The sequence below is a fragment of the Ursus arctos genome, unplaced genomic scaffold (assembly GCF_023065955.2).
Source record: "Ursus arctos isolate Adak ecotype North America unplaced genomic scaffold, UrsArc2.0 scaffold_7, whole genome shotgun sequence".
Lineage (NCBI taxonomy): Eukaryota > Metazoa > Chordata > Mammalia > Carnivora > Ursidae > Ursus > Ursus arctos.
Window position 1 is genome coordinate 1,040,414 of NW_026623089.1, and position 16,933 is coordinate 1,057,346.

Here is a 16,933-nt window from a genome sequence, read left to right on the forward strand (position 1 = left end):
GAGGCCCCGCAGCAGAGCAGGGCACGCACGCTCGCCCGCCTGTCCTCTCCCCAGCTGGGGCGCTGACCCATGCCAACAGTGGCACTGTCCCACCTCCTGACTGACGGACAGGAAGGCCTTGCTTTGAAGAGTTGAATACATGTCCCTTATCTTACACACGAGCTGTGCGTGGCCAGTTTCCGGAACACTGTCTTGGTCGTTCTTTCAAGGTGCTGGCTCTAAGAAGAAGGCACTTTTTTCTCTGGCTCATTACTTTGCTCGCTGTGGTTCCTTCCTGCCCCGTTTTTACCTGCAAAGTCCCAAGAGGCCGTATTTCCAGTGAGATTTCTGTCTGTGTCTCGCCTAACCAGGAGGAAGAGCCCGCAGGCGCCCCCGGAGCCCCTCGCAAGCTATGGTGGGGACTCGGTGTTTCTGGGCCTGGAGGAGTGGAAGATTCTTTTCCATGGGAGGTCTGGAAACAACTGGGATTTGGGGATAACTCCCCATTATCAACTCCCACACCTTCCGTGGATGTCATGCAGACGCCACCACTCCCCTTGGACCGGCCGAGGCTGCCCACCCTGCAGTCCCGCCCCAGCCCGCCTCCTTCCCTCCTTGGCCTCGACACAAAGAGGCAGAAAGCTTGGTATTCCTAGCCCCCCCTCCCCACCTCACCGGGTTTTGAAAGACAGCAACCTTCACGTTTTCTAGTACGAACTGCAGTGAGAACTACACCGACCTCGTGACCAGGACACCGCACAGTCTGAAAGCAATTGTCAGTAAGCTCACGGTCCCCTAGTGGGTCCTGATCTGCGTTAGGACTCCCCCACCACCGCTCTCCCAGCGTCCTGGTCCAGACCGTACATTATTGGGCTCCCTCCCTGCCCCCACCTGCACGGCCCTCCATGGCCTGACCTCGGGGCCACCTTTCCTGCCGCTGCAACAGGGGATCCCTGTCCAAAAGGAGCCACCCACAGACCACCTTCTTTCGGTCATTCTGGTCTCTGTCCAGGGCCACCTCTCCCGAGAGGCCCTCCTTGATTGCATCACCGCTGACATGACTGCCTGCCTGGCTTTACCTCCCCCAGACACCTGGTTCCCGTTCCTCGGTGTCTCCCTCCACTGGGACACAGCCTGGGGGCACACAGGCACCCAGTGTTTCCCGAGTGTCAGTCTGTGGCCTGGGGAAGGGGGAAACCCCTTCCCGGTTAAAGCAGGAGCCGCTTCCTAACAGCAGGTGTAAGGCTCGCATGTCCATTCCTCCCACCTGGCCCCAGGGGAGCTCGTTAGCTGGGGGCACGGGTGTGGGCGGGACCCCGTGAGTGCAGGCTGTGGGGGCTGCTCTATGCTGGGACTGGAGCCGAAGCCTTGGCGTCCTGGTGGAAACACGGGGCCTTAGGCCCCATGCTTCTTCTACCTCACTGTCTATGTTCATGCTCCCAGCGCCGCACTCTGCTTAAGAAACGCTGAGCTCATTTCTACGCAGCTCCTGCGAGGCCTTCCATGTGAGCTCCTCCCCCTGCAGAGCTGGCTTCCTCTTTCTGGAAGCTTCTTCACCAGAGATGGTCCCACTGCAATCTCCCGACAAAGGGCGGCAGCAGGGGAGTCCTATGTTTATTTACAGCATTTCCTTCTTCACGGTCAAGTCTCCATTCGCTCAAGCATCCCTCCGTGATAAACTAACCATCGGCCCGAAATCCACAGCCCGAAGCTCGCGGCAGCTACGTTTACTGGCGTCTTTCCGTGCTTTGCCGGGGCCTCGTCCACCCCGCAACTGCAGTCTGCAAAATGAGATGTTGCTGCTCCAGAGGTTTGCTGGGAATTCCTGGTGAAGGGTGGGCGCCGGGCACCAGTGGGGTACGAGCCCCTCCTTGGCCTCCGTCAGACTCCCGCCACCCAGCCAGGTTTGCGGGTGGGGACGGGTCCTGCTGACTGTCCCCAGACTTCCGCCGTGAGGTCCAGACCAGGCCCTCCTCCTTGTGTGCTTCCAGAACACCTGGAATATGCCGAAAACCAGACAGAAATCTCCAATCCCACGGCCTGGGTCTGGTCCCACGGTTTTGTCCCGCGGTTCCAACAGTGACATTAACTGTGGCACGTGCCAAGATTTCAGGACTGAGAAGGACAAAGCTGTTGACAGTCATGATTACTGGATTCGTGTTTCCCATCCCCCATGTCACCATGACCGAGGCACGCGCTGTGCGGCAACACTGGCGGCATTTCGTGGTGAGGGCTGTTGCGCTGGGCTGCGCGGACAGAGGGCTGCCGAAGCCTCGGCGGGAGACACCCGCTCATTGTCCGAGGGCAACTTCATTTATGACCTGGCTGCTGGGGGAGACGGGCGAGTGCAGGCGGGATCTGGAAAGGGGCCCGGGGGCGTTTCAACCACCCAAACATCCTGCTCCCAGCTCGTCACCGCGGGTGGACATGGGGATGGAAATGTGAACCCCGGGGGCGCCTGGGTGGCGTAGACAGTGAAGCGTTCGACTCTTGGTTTCAGCTCAGGTCATCACATCAGGATCGTGAGATCGAGTCCCACGTAGGGCTCTGCACTCAGCGGGGAGTCTGCTTGTCTCTCCCTCTCCCACTGCTCCTCCCCCTGCACGCTCTCTCTCTCTCTAAAATAATTAAATAAATCTTAAAGAAAAAGAAAAAAAGAAAGAAAGGAAACGTGAACCCCACCGGCATGCTGGGGACCCCTGAGCAGCTCCCTGAGCTGAGCCCACTTTGGAGCCCGCTCCCCCCCTCACGCCCGTTCCAGGAGGCCAGCGCCACGTTCTCAGTCCTGCAAGGACGCTGGGCCCGGGAAGGTCCAGGCCTCTTGGTGGGTATGGGGGAAGCTGCGCTTGGACCAGCCCCACGCGGGAGGACAGAGGAAGGACAGTGTGTCTGTGAGGGTCTAGAACTTTCATATTTGAATCCCAAAAGACAATGGTACACGTTAGTTCTGGGTGGTGGGGACCCGCCGGTCCGACATATTACCATCTACAGACACACACGAACGCGCTTAAAAAAAAACTAGAGTGTTTTAATGATGCTTGGCGGGAAGGTGCAGGTCTGGCAGTGGGAGCCCGGAGGTGGGGGAGGGGGAGGCTCGGGCTCAGAGAATGTCCCTGGGTCTCGGTGGCCAGGGTGCCCTTGGCCGCTCCTTCCCACCTTCCGGACTAGCAACATGGGCTGGATGGCGAGAAGACGATGAGGAATCACTACCCTCTCTGCCACCTGGAAGTCTCTTGAATGTAGGAAATCGAGCACTCCGAGTCTGTCACCTCCCTCGTGTGGCCCGTGGGGCTCTGCTCCCTGCACCCCCACATTGCAGCACAGCCCAGACCCACAGGGGAGACGGGCAGCTCCCGGCGGCTGAGGCTGCGGGAAGGCTATTCCAAGCCGTGAGGCCCAAAGCCGCTGGCTTCAGAGCAGGACCTCCCGGCACCCTGGGAAGGGCTCCCACAGGTCAAGGTGAGTCCCACAGGCCAAGGTGAGGCTAGCGGCCCCATTTCTAACAAGAGTCACAGGAAACCCATGAGCAGCAAGTCTGGAAACAGGGGACTCACCACGTGCAGAGATAAGATTTCAGCCATCTTCTCAGCCACGGCGACTGGGATGTCTGGGGGAGCGCCGTGCTCTGGTGTGATCCCTGCACACACATGTGCGCTCTGACCCACCTGGAAGAGCGTCCTGGCCCGTGGCCTCAGACGTGCACACAAGGATGCTCACGGCCGGGCCACCGTGTGGGCCTAATGTTGGAAACACCCTGGATGCCACGGGCAGGAGGAACGTGGGCACGTCTGCATGGGAGGAGCGCCAGGCCCACTCCAGTGCTGCACGCGGAGCGACCCAAGTGCCAGTGTGCAGGTAAGGAGACCAGAGCACCCAGTGTGTGGCCTGCTGTCATCTGGACGGCAAGGACCCGAACACAAACCCTCCAGAGCGGGGACTCGGGCCTTCTCTCTTGTTCCTTCTGAATTTTGTACCAAGAGGACCATCTTTCCAAAACATAAATAAGAACAGGGCCCGGGCTGCAGGATCTCCGCCAGCCCTGGGGTCTTTGGCTGGCAGTGAGAGGGCGCGAGCTCCAACCCCGACCACCGGGCGCTGATGGCATGCCAGGAGTCCGCCCCCTTCCGGCACCCCCACCCCTGGGCCGTTGCAGGACAGGTGGGCTTCGCTTAAAGTGCACGTGAAAGAGTACAATGCCGCCGTAATGGGCAGGGTCTGCAGACGTGGCAAGTACCACATTCCGATGTCCACGTGTCGTGCTTCTGAGCGATGGACGGACAACACTCTCTCAAAGCGCTTTATCCCAGGCCCGACCCACGAACACGGTCTGAGGCTCGGCCTGCAGCTGCAACCGTGGTGTGGGATGACCTCGAGGATGACGCAGCACGTGGGGCGGGACCCTCCGTCCTGGGCCTCAGGACGTTTGCACCTTCACCCCAGGCTCCCCCCAGGCCACTGTCTGGGCTTCTTGGTGCCGGCCTGATGACTTAGTGACCGCCTGACCCACAGCAAGTGCTGGCATCGAAGCTCCCTGACTCCCTGGTCCCAACCATGGCCCCATGGCTCCGACTGTCCTGCGGGCCCACAGAGGAGGCCTGGCCATGGGAGAGGCCACACGGTCACTGTGACAGCAGCCTATGCTATCCGAGCTGCAGGCCCATCCCTGGGGCCCCTCGAGCTGTTCCTCCCCAGCACCACCGGTCCTGGTCCTGTCCCCTTTCTACAGAGCAGGGAGAGGGTAGGTGACCAGCATGGACCACAGGCTCAGCCAGCAGATGGCAAGTAAATGGGTGGGCACGGCTGTGTCCTAACACCACTATACCGACGGACGCTGCGTCTGAATTTCACGTGGTTATCACGAGTCAGGGACTGTGACTTACGTACTCACGCACTCCTTTTATGATTTAACCGGGTTGGGTCACGCGGTGGTGAGAAACCTGGACCCAAACAACCCGATTCCCCTCCCCCACCGCCTCCCAGAAGAGCTCTGCACTGGGCAGGACCCCTCCAGACCCACCCGCTTCCACATTCCCAGGAGGCCTCCAGTGAGGGGCGCGAGGGCAGAGGTTCTGACAGAGGGAGAGGACAGCGGGCCAGTGGAACGCCCCTACCCGGGCCTGGCCTGGCGCAGAGCAGGCTGTTCCGTGACGAGCCCTCACACTCCTTCCAGAGGCCTCAGCACAAGCCCCGCCTCCCCCGCAGGCCTCAAGGGCCCCAAGTGCTGGCTGTCTGGGTGGGGCTGTCTCAGGCCTGCCCACGGGGGTCGGGGTCCCGAGCGTCTGCCACCCCATGGGCCCGCCCCAGGGTTTCTAACGGCACCTGGAAGCACTAAGCCCAGCCTGTTTCCTTTATCCATGCAGAGGTCATTCCACTGTCACCCGTTCAGGGGACATTTCCCAGGATGGCGCCACTGGCCAAGGTCCCTGTGGTGGCCCCGGCACTGAACCAGGATGGTCCCCATCTCACGGCCCCCCGCCCCCACTGCCCTCTTCCCAGAGCTCTCTGTCTTCCCCAGCTGCCCTGAGAGCCCCCGCAGACCCCAGGACCAGCTGGGCAGACCCCAGGGCCCAGGAAGGTGTGGAGAGGTGGGGAGGGGGCAGCGGCGTGGGGGGCCCACCTTGCTCTTCTCCTGCTGCAGCTCGATCTGGATGTCGGTGAGCTTGGCCCGCAGCTCCTCGTTGGCAGCCTGCAGAGCAGCGAGGAGTTCCGCCTTGTCCCCCTTGCCTCTGCCGCCCGTGCCCTTCTTGGACATGGTGAGGGCGGCCCGAGGGGGGCCTGGGCTGGGCCGCGCGTCTGGGCTGGGCTGTCCACAGCAAGCTAGGGCAGGTAGCGCTCGCTGCGGCTCTGCTACATTTTCTTGCTCACCTGGAGGGAAAGCACACCTATGAGCAGACTGGCCTCCCGCTCCCTCGGCAGGAGCTTGGGCTGCGTGTGGCCGGGTGGGGCAAGGCTGGCGTCCTGCACCCTGAGGAAGCCGTCCAGACCTCACGCCCGGCCCCAGCCGCAGACCGCAGAGGCCCTCTGCCCTCCGTACGGCACCTGTGACGGGTCCCCCCGTAGAGCAGGTCCCCGTGCCCGGCACATAAGGAGTGCTTTGGAGGTGGTCTTTCTGCCCCTTTGAAATAAGAGGTCGAGGACCCAACGTCAATGCCCAATTTCATATCTGGGTGTGTGGCCCCAGTGGCAATGGTGGGTGTGAACCAGGTGCTTCGTGGAGAGTGGGGTGGAGGCTGGGACCCCCAGGCCCCTCCAGGGGACCCAAGATGTTCGCCTGGGGAGGACGTGCACGCTCACCCTGAGCCAACTTATGGGGGGAACGTGCAGCCTCAACCACCACACGGGCAGGCACCCTGCCCCGGGCCGGCCCAGCCATCGCCCAGCACCACGCTGGGACTTCCCGCTGCCTCCCCAGGCCTGGGCTGCATTCCCTTCCTCACACGTGCCTGCACCAAGTGTGGGAAGCAGGCCAGTCGACAACTGTGTAGACAGCGTGGGCCTGGATTCAGCGGCAGGGACGGGGCTTGGGTCCGCTCCACACTCACGACCTGGGAAACTCCGTGCCTCCGTTCCCTCACCGGCACAAAGGGGGGACAAGGACGTGGCTTCCTTCCTGCACTTTGGACATCAGGACAGTGACCCGAGCCACAGAGGTGCCTGGTGCCCCCCACCTGCCCTAGCTGACAGGCCAGGAAGGTGCCTCCAGAAGCTGGGGTATCAGGTCAAAGTTTGGCCTGGGCGCAGGCCAGGACGCTGTCACTTCTAGGGACGTGCTCTCCAAGTGAGTGCCCGCGTCCTTCCTCCTCCCCAAGGCCTCAACATACGGAATCAGGACAGAGCCCCAGAAGGGGGTGCACGGGGAAGGCCCGGGCGGGCGGCACACAAGTGAGCGGGGCTCCTAGGAAGAGCGCTCACGGTTGGCCTGGGGTGCAGAGCCAGAAGGGCGACGCTTCCAAGGAGGAGGGACCGTGACGCTGGACAGGGAGTTGAGGACGTTTGGCTGTATCCCAGCAGTGGCTCGGCCTCAGAAGGGATTCCCACAGCCCCTCAGTCCCTCTGCCCGAGCCTGCGCGGCTGACCCACGGCTCCCTTCCCGCTCACAGCCCCTGCCCGGGAGATGAAGGGCTCATTCGATGCAGGCGCGGGGCTGAGCTCTAGGCTCTTCATTCCAGTTACATTTTCTGAGTCAACCCCGGGACCATTTTGTAGATTTTCCAGCTCTGCATAAAAGTGTCTTCCACCCACCTGCAACGACGTTTCCCACTTCCCCTCGAGTCTTCACAGGTGGCGCCGAGAGACCCACGGTCCTGTTCCCGCCAGCAAAGCCACGCGGCCAGGGCTGGTGTGGGCCAGCCGCCGCCACGGGCCGTCACAGTGCTTCTCATCAGCCGCAGGACTCCCTCGTGCCTGGGCGATGTTTGGGTACCGAGCACGTGCAGAAAGGGAGCCTGAAACGTGGCCGACGAGAGCGCTACCTTCCACCGGCTCTGCTCGTGGAAACGGAAGCAGCGGCTTTGGAAGAAGGGCCGCTTTAACGGGTCCTGGCTGCTGTGACCTGCCACGAGAGCTAGTGTATCCTCATCCGCGGGGCAGCCTCTGCTACTGCATTTGTGGGTGGGGTCAGGTGACGCGCAGTGGCGGGTTTCCATTTGGGCGAGGGAAAGTGTAGAAAGTTAAAAGTCTTGTTCAAACTGGAGAAAAAGCCCCCAGTTCCTTCCTTGGTCATCAAAAGCTCTTGGGGGTGGGCGTGCCTGGGTGGCTCATTTGGTTGAGCGTCTGACTCTCATTTTTGGCTCAGGTCATGATCACAGGGTCGTGGGGTCATGGGATTGAGCCCCAACTCGGGCTCCTCTCTCCTTCTTGGGGAGTCTCTCTCTCCGTCGACCCCCCCTCGCTCTCATGCATGTGCTCTCTCTATCTTTCAAATAAGTAAATGTTTTTTTAAAAAAGCTCCTGGGGGGCAAGGGCGCCTCCGTGGCAGGAGGGAGCCCAGGCCACGGTCTGCTGGCGGGTTACATCCAGGCTGACTGCTCGCTGCTCGCGGGAGCCTCTTGAAAGGGCAGGTGGTCCCGCATGCGGGCTGTTCCGCACCGCACAGGCTAGGCCACCATTTTGGCCCCGTGGGCAGACTTGAAGATTCCCGGGAAAAGACAGACAGACATAGCTTTCTGCACATAAGCAAAGTCATCTCAGGACCCCGGCCATCCCGCGGAAGCAGAGAAGGACAAACAGCCACGTGAGACAGGAGAGAACCCAGTCACACAAGGGACAGTGGATCAGGGGCACGACGCCCAGGGCTGGTTCCCAAGGGAAGACGGACCCTGGAGCCGTGAGCTCGGCAGGATCCCAACCCCTCTGAGCCCTCAGATGCGGGACCGACCCGAGCCAGAGCATGGAGGTGCCGACCCCGGCCGGCCTCGTGTCCTGACCTGCACTCGGTCACCTTCAGATGCCCTCTGCCCCGACTCCACGCTGAGTCCCATCGGCGCGAGGCCCTCGGTGCCTGTGCGCCCCCTTCACTTCCACCTTCCCCAGTGCTGTCGTTGGGGGAGACGTGGCTTTGGGAAGGCTCCGGGGTTCTCCTTCCTCCTTGCAGGTAAAACCCTTCCTTTTCCCGTTCTCTGGCTTGGTTGTGTCTCTCGGCTCGACGCCCCCAGAGGGACCCCAGTCTCGGGTGACAGCCTCGTCCTCCTGCCTCCCCTGGTCAAGGCCCTCCATCTCCCTGCTGCCCGTGCCAGATTCCAGTGAACTCCCAATCTCCTGGACATTTGCTGCGTTCCACCCCAACCACAACTATTATTGACTCAGTGTTTTCTGTAGATGGGTTCATAGTTTTTTATGTATTTTTTTAAAGATTTTATTTATTTATTTGGGAGAGATGGGGGGAGAAGGAGCAGGGGGGAAGGGGCAGAGGAAGAAGTAGAAGTGGACTCCCTGCAGAGTGAGGAAGTCAATGTGGGGCTTAATCCCAGGACCCTAAGACCATGACCTGAAACGACGGCAGCCCCAACTGAGCCCCCCAGGCACCCCTCTTTTTAACATATTTTAAAATGAAACTCTGCAGGCCTTTCCTGGACAGACAGCCAGCATCAGAAGTGTCTAAAGAGGGAGCGAACTGCGGGGCAGATGGAGGGAGACACCCCCGTGTGGGTTCCAGACAGACACCTGTTCCACAGCCCTGAGCCTGCTGGGCCCCCAGGCTGGACGGCGGCACAGGGGCCCCTCCCCGACACCCTGCGCCCTCCGAGCTCTCCGCCTGGCCACCCCCACTGCCCGTCTGGAACACGTGCCCACAAGGCTTAACACAGACACCGTGGGCTCCGGCCTGGGCTCAGCACTCCTGCCCCCCGCCCCCCACGATCCCTGGGAGCCGAGCTGCCTCCACCTTGGTTCTGGGGTTCTGGACACCCTGCACTGAGAACTTCCCACGCAGTAAGGGGTCTTGAACTCTCCCTGACATCTCCCTAAAGTCAGAGCGAATATTTTTCTCCAACACCAATTTGGGGGCAAATATGATAAACATATTGACTTTATTATTATGGAAATGAATGGGAACCAGATAACTCCCCTGAGTCCCCTGACCGCACACACCCCAGCTGGGATTCCTGGCGGCCTCCTCCAGGAGCCCTTGATGGGATTACCGCCCCTGGGGAAGGAAAGGGGATTTTCACGCCTTACCCTGTATCCTGTTTGTGCTAATGACATCCGCATTAAGCCTTCAGAGATGAGAGTTCAGCAGAATGAAGCAACTCGCCTCCTAGGCTCGGCCGCCAGATTGGGGACAGGCTCACGCAGGTGATAAAGGCCACACCCAGCGAGCTCTGGGGTCTCCTGCTCCGGGTTCTGCACGCCCCATACCTTTCCCTCCATGCCCACACCCGGTGAAGCATCAGTGTCCAGGTCACAGATCCTACATCTTCCCTGTCACCCTGGGAGACAGAAGAGGCGGCCGGAGGGAGACACAGGGGCCTTGGGGTGGCCTTCGCTGGCTGCACTGGCCTGACCGCTCACCCTTGCCGGAAAGAACCAGCAGCCGCTGGAAGCAGGGGCTGGGGGTGGACGGTGGGGTCAGAGCAGGTCACCCCAGGGTGCTGCACCAGCCCCCCAGCCTACAGGTCACGGGCGGGCCCACAGCCAACATGCTTGAACCTCAGAGCAAGCAACTCTGAAGACCTGCTCAGGACGCCGGCTTCCCGTCTCGGAGCTCAGTCACCACGTCTGGCATCCGCAGGCTGGTGGGGTGCGGGGGCGCTGAGGGACCCACCCGCCACAGGCCAGCAGGGGCAGCGTCCACGCAACAACGCTGGGCATGTCAAACATTTGCTGGTGTGAATTAGCCCGCCTCCCCAATAAGCGTCCCGAACCTACTTGGGAGACGCAGGGGCGTGGGAGAAAGTCACAGGGTCAGGTTCACGCCTCAGGCTCCGCGCAGACCACGCTGATTCGCCCCCAGCCACATCTGTCACACTTTGTCGGGAAGTCATTAAATGATCAGATTAATAGCTTAGTCTGCCCCCCTTTGCTTCGGGGTCTCTGAGGGGTAATAAACAGAGGAGCTCGCTCTGCTCTCTCCAAGTAAGTGCTCTTACGTTCAGAGGGTTTAGAAAGGGAGACAAGCTCTATGCACCGCCCGCCAATCGCCCCGGGAGGCAGCAAACCTCCGAGCCACTGACCCGCTATCGAGGAAGCCATAGGGTCAGTGCCGCCCCTGCCGGGCCCCTGCCGGCCTCCAGGACTTCTCCAACGTGGAGTGAGTAGCTCGCGCTCTCACCGCACGGTGGGGAGAAGGACCCAGACTCGGTGAAAATCTCCTGCGTGCAAACAGCTCCGGGCAAGGCCCCCACGCACTTGGCCAGCAGCCTGGGTCATAAGGGGACTTCGACCTTCTAAAGCTGGTAGTGTCTGACACGGGTTCTTTCCTGGTCAAACACTTTATCTACAAAGAAGAAAGGATGGATCTGATGCTTCTAATCCTTATCATTTCCATGGAACTCTGAGGTGCGGGCGGCGAGGAGGCAGGCAGTGGGGGGAGGGTCAGAGACACTCTGTCGAACCCCCCGGGGACCCCCTGTTGCCAGTTGGACAAAGGCCGCGTGTACAGGCTCCACCGGCAGAGGACCAGGCTTCGCGGTCTGACAGATGCAGGGTGTCGGTGGGGCACTCGGCCCCGGGGGCAAGTGTCTCAGGGTCCCCCCTCTCCAGGCTGGACCCTGGGAGTGAGGCTGGCAGAGGTGTGGGGGGGCAGGCCAGGTGTGGGCCCTGGGGTAACCCTTGTGACACACAGCTCTCCCATTAAAGGTCACCTTCCCCAGAAAACATGAAGACACCCGGAGAGGGACACCAGCTGGCCATGCATGGCTGGACGTTCATGTGGGTTCAAGAGTCTGATACACACCTGGACACCTCCAGGCAGGAGTCGTGCTGGGGGCGGGCGGGAGAGCGTCTGGAGGGGGTGGGGAGCAGCACGTGGGGTTGGGTGCCCGGGGCTGGGCGGTGGCGAAGAAGCCCGGGGTGTCCCTGCACCCAGCGGACCCACTGTGAGCACTGACCCTGGGGCAGCCCCGAACCACAGCAGAGACTCAAGCACGCTGGGCTCTTTCCCACAGCTGACCACGAGGTGGCCACAGGACAGACGGAGGGCCCACAGGAGGGTTGACGGGGCCAAGAGGCTGAGGCCTCAGCTCGACTCGGAAGTGCGTTTTCTAGAAGCCAGAGGCAGAGGTCGAGAGTCCAAGTGCGCCTCGTGATGTCACGGCGTGGGAGCGTCCCTGATGGCTGCGGGCGGGAGCAGACGCCGTGCCTCCGGGACGGGACCCCAGAGCGCCAGAGTAGCCACCTTCCTGCGCCCTGAGCCACCGCCGCCAAGGCCAGCGGCACTCACAGGGAGCGACTGGGACAGGCTGGGAGGCGCCCCACGCAGCGGGGAGGGGCGGCTCCGTCCCACAGGGACACCCGGTGCTCCCACAGCTGGCCGTGTGTCTCCGAGAAGTGACTCGGTGTCGGCCACACAAAGTCTGCCCTGATTCCAGCACACCACGTGTTCTCTGTAAACGTGATGGTGAGTCACGGCCACCAGTCCACACAACGGATACAACACGTTCCCTTCCTATCGAAAGGGGATCCCGTGGTTCACGGCCAGAGTGCGAGTCAAACTCCAGCCTTGACGGGCCTTGACTTTTCAGTAAACTTTTTGGTGTGACTCCCTGTAGATTCGCACGCAGCTGTATGAGCTGATGCAGGGACGGTCCACGTGTCTCCGCGCCGCTTCCCCCGAGGGCTACATCCTGAGAGACTGCAGCGCAGAACCGCCCCAGGACGCAGACCCCGTCCCCCCAGGACACCTCGTGCGCCCTGTAAACCCTCCTTGGCCCCTGGCAACCGCGAATCTGCCCCTTTTCTGCATTTTCTCATTCCGGGAGTGTTATAGAAATGGGACCATCAGTACGTGACCTTCCGGGATCGGCTCTCTCCTTCAGCGTCATTCTGGGGGTCCATCCAGGTCGTGTGCCCTGGTGGCTCACCCGTGTGCAGTGTCCCCGCGTGGACACCGCGCAGCCTGTGAATCCACTCGCCGCTGCAGGGCGTGCGGGCCGTTGGCGGGCTCGGCCGTCATCCCAGGGCTGCTATAAGCGCGCTCAGGTGTTAGATGACCATAGTGGTCCCTCCTCTGACGGGACGCCCACGGCGCGGCCCCCGGCGTGCTTGTACTTGGGCGGGTGTCGTTATACCAGACACCGTGAGCCGCTTTCCGGAGCGGCTGCCCCGTGGACGTGCCAGCAGCAGTGAGCGTGCGGCCTCGGTGGTTCTCACCTGCTCTCCCTGACCGTTAGCGACTGACTTCCTTTCGCACTCGCTTCCCACATGCACATCTCCGGTAGGATGGCGCGGCCAGGCTCCTCGGTCCCCCCTTGGCCAGAGAGGGCAGGCTCCTCGTGCCGCCCTTTCTGCCTGAGTCTGCTGGCTTCCCCAGCCCCAGCGAAGACGCACGGCTGAGTCTTCCCGCGTCCCGAGGCCCCCAGTTGGCCTTCTTCGCCTTCCTCTTACGTTTGTTTTAGATCCGATATCCACAGTGTTTTATTGTACTGAACGGAGGACTGGGGCAAAGTAGGTTCGCCCTGTCTCCCAGGAAGCGGAAATTTCTCCCTCAAAGGAAAGATCTTGCACTCGTATCTACCGTTACATAAGAACGATGATTCTCGTAATCACTACGATAGAGATGGCTGTAGTTTAAACCACAGTGTGATTTAAAATCTGCCAGCTCGCGTCCCAGGGCAGAGGAGAGACATTATGTTAAATGACCGTAGTGGCCAACCGCCTGTTTGAGGAAAGGGTCCTCACCGTCAGTACTGGAGGGAGCGGCCGTCCAGCAAAGACACCTTTTGTAGAAGCCACTTCCTTCAGTCCAGGGAGGAAGGCTTAGATCACATGAACGCCAAGAAGTCTCTTTCGAGATATAAAACACGGCAGCGATTATGACTCCGGATGGCAGTGCAAGTGTTCTAGAAATAACGGGATCAAAACAAAACCACAGTTGTGCTTCTGATGAACCAGTCACCTGACTGACCGCCATGCAAAGTGGACACACGTGAACACAGGTTTCCAGCACAGGAAAGAATCTCAGGATCACTGACCAAATGTTAGCTCTTCAGGTGAGGAAACCAGGGTCCAGAGGGAGGGCCTCCCCCGAGGACCCAGCGCTGCTCCCTGACAGAGGCCCAGCCTCTGACGGCGCCACATGGATCCCCTCGCTGCAGACAGCCCAAGCTTGCGACACTCGGGCATCGGGGAGCGGACTCGAATGCATGGCCTCAGGAGCGGGCCGGTCTAGGCTGCCCAAAAGCTCTCTGCCTCTGTGTAAGGACCACCTCTTTCCAAACAACTCAGCCGGGGCCCAGGACCAAGGAGGGGCGCGGGGGTGCCTCAGCGGGTTGAGTGCCAGACTCTTGGTTACGGCTCAGGTTGTGATCTCAGGGTCTCAGGGGTGTGAGATCGAGCCCCGTGCTGGCTCCATGCTCAGCGGGGAACCTGCATCTCTCCTCCCTCTGCACCCCCCATTCGTGCTCTCTAAACAAATATATAAAATCTTTAAAAAAATATATTTAAAGAAATACAAAAAAAATTCACCCCCCAAAATACAAAATTCACCACGTCTGGCATCCAATCAAAATGACCAGGCTGTCAATCATTTCCCAACAAAACTGAGGGGGAAAAGCGCCAGGCAAGGAAGTAGGGAAGCGGGACTCATAACGAGGGGAGAACCAACCGGAAGAAACGCAGACGCAGGTTGCAGACCTCGTAGGCAAGGACGGGACAGCGGTGGTAGAGGGAACGCCCACACACTCCGAAACGTGCAGGAAGCAGGAGCATGGGAACCAGAGACGTGGAAACGTGTGGAAGGTTCCAAATCAGCACCACGGAGAGCAGAGCGCGTGTGAGCGGAGGCTGCGCCGGGCGCCAGGACCAGAGGCACCCCTGCGAGAGAAAGGTTCAGTGAGGCTGAAGCAGGCGGGCAAGGAGCTCGAACAGCCATGTGAATGCCGCGGTCTCCTGCTTAGGAACACGCCAATGGCATCCGCGTCCGTGCAAGTCTCGCACGGTTCTTCCTGCTTCTTACCCTCCACCAGCCCCACAGAAAGGGAATACACATCGCCCCCCACAAAAAGATTTTTGCTTGTTTTAGGCCTTTAATTAATCCCTCTCTTACATCTTTATGACAAAATATATATAAATGGAAATTAAAATATTCACCGTGAGCTTCAACACAGAGGTTGTGAAAAGATCTTCTAGTTGAGTAAACACTGCAATGTTTACAGCCGTATAGCTGGTTCCAACAGCACAGGTGAATCACAAATTCTGATAAATTGTCAAATATTAAAAGTAAAATTGCATTTGAAAGCCATCTCTGCATAATCTGGACGGGGGCAGTGGTCAGAGTGAAGGCTTCCCTTTTCCTGCGCGTGGCGCCCAGAGGTGTCTACGTGGGGGTGAAGCGTCATGGCAGGACCTGGGATGCACCTCGCTCCCAGTGGGCGGGGGCGGGTGGGACTCAGCCAGCTCCATCCACCTTGAAGAAAGCCTTCGTCTGCCTGTGTGTTCGCACCTGAGCCCCAGGGGAGGACAGGGGCTGTGGTCTGGGGTCGCTGCTCAGCCAGGACCCCTCAGGAGCACTTGGCTGAGGACGGGACCCAGCCTCTGAGCCCCCAGTCCAATCCTGAGACCAACAGAAAAGTGACCCAAAACAGGGCAGCCCCTAAAGTCAGAGAAACAGCCACAGAAAGTAGTGATTCAGGCTCGTTCCTTCTCGCACTCCTGGCAGAGATGGACAGAAAACAGCCGATCTAAACAAGTAATTAGATGACAGACAGACAGACAGATGGACAAAAGCAGCACTGGTTCTCCTCCCCAGAGACGTCCAGCCCGAAAATGCCTCAGAACTAGGGTTTTGCAAATATCATTTAGGGAGAGATGCTGTAACGGTTGGTAATGAGTGCTGACGTCCACCAGAGGCAGAACAGACCGCTTGAGATCTCTTAGCTTATAGTTATAATTGCGTGTGAAGGGAGGGATCTGATTGAAGCCTCGACGTGAGAAGGGCAAGAGGAGGTGTGGCGATGGGGCGAGGGGCTCCTGACGGCAACCTGGGAAGCTGGCCGTGTCGGAGCAGGCACGCGGGATAGCTCTGCCCTGAATCGACAGGGATTCTACTCCAGAAACAGCTCTCTCAGGAAAAAGGAGAGTTGCTCAGGGAAGCATCTGGAAACACCCACCTCCTGACGTCTGTCCTCAGGTGGGAGTTGTGCAAACAGGGAGTCAGTGTATTTGCTCACTGGGGATGCAGTGGGCAGCCGCCCTTGGCTCTAAGAGCTCCGGTCCCGAGAACCAGCGTTCCCGACACAGACAGCAAGGTGTGTAGCGCACAGCCCAGAGAGACGAGCTGCATGGCCAGACTCAGCAAGTGCCATCTGTCTGTCTGCTTCTGCCACTTGTAAAGGTCCCAGAACTTCTTACAACAGACATAGCTCACGTTTAAGTTTGATTTTATCTATCTTGGTTAACCAGCATACAGGGTGTATGTCGATTAAAAATGTACTTACAGTTATATAGTGCCTTGATTAGTGAGATTTTTGTAGACTATTTACATTGTTACTGTAAATCTGAAATTTTTAGCTCCCTGCCATTTTATCCATGGACAGATTTGTTTCAGAATATGTTTTTTTAAATGCAAGATTTCTTAGAAACATGAGTCTTCCCTCCCAGCAGAACAACTGTATTGATTTAGGAAAGAGGGTCAGTGTTTATGCTGTGAACATGCAGGGAACAATTGGCGAGGGGGGCAAATACGGGTCCCCCAATATTGTCCACATCCTAATCCTGGAATGTGTGAAGAGCTTCCTCTATGTGACGGGGGCGATTTTACAAACGCGCTCAGGTTCAGACTCTGAGATGGGGTCTGTGGCCCCCTCCAATCACAAAGTCCTAAAGGCAGAGACCCTCTCCCAGAGAAGGCCCAAGGGCACAGCCGGAGGAACCCGTGGGCCACCACCATTGGCCTGGAGATGGAAGAAGGAGCCCCAAGCCAGGGGTCGACACAGCCTCTGGGTGCACAAAGCCTTCGGGTCACACAGCACAGGGAAATCGAACCCGCAGTCCAATGACATGGATCTGAGCTCTGCTAATGACCAAGTGAGCAAGGACACAGACCGCCCCACAAAACCGCCAGAAAGGACAGCGGCCTGCCGCACTCAGGCTCAGCCCCGTCCCAGACTTCCAGCTAAAGAGCCAGGAGACAGCAAGTCTGCGTTGCATTAAGCTACTACATTGGTGCCAACTTATTCTGGCAGCAACAGAAAGTTAATGCAGACATTATCACACGCGAGGTGGCACAGCAGCGCACGGCAGCCTGCCGTGGGTGACGCCTGCGTGTCAGGCAGGACCACCTGCAAGCCAGGCCCGCGTC

General features: G+C 59.5%; 1 protein-coding gene across 1 annotated transcript in view; it reads right to left on the reverse strand.

The window, feature by feature from the left end:
- The window catches only part of JAKMIP3 (Janus kinase and microtubule interacting protein 3), a 63,774-nt gene that overhangs the window by 35,885 nt on the left and 10,956 nt on the right, over nucleotides 1-16,933 (reverse strand). The window contains exon 2 of the mRNA XM_057308778.1: nucleotides 5,597-5,844. Within this exon, the coding sequence (XP_057164761.1) occupies nucleotides 5,597-5,731 (135 nt within the window). The 5' untranslated portion in view covers nucleotides 5,732-5,844. The remainder of the gene's footprint in view (nucleotides 1-5,596; nucleotides 5,845-16,933) is intronic.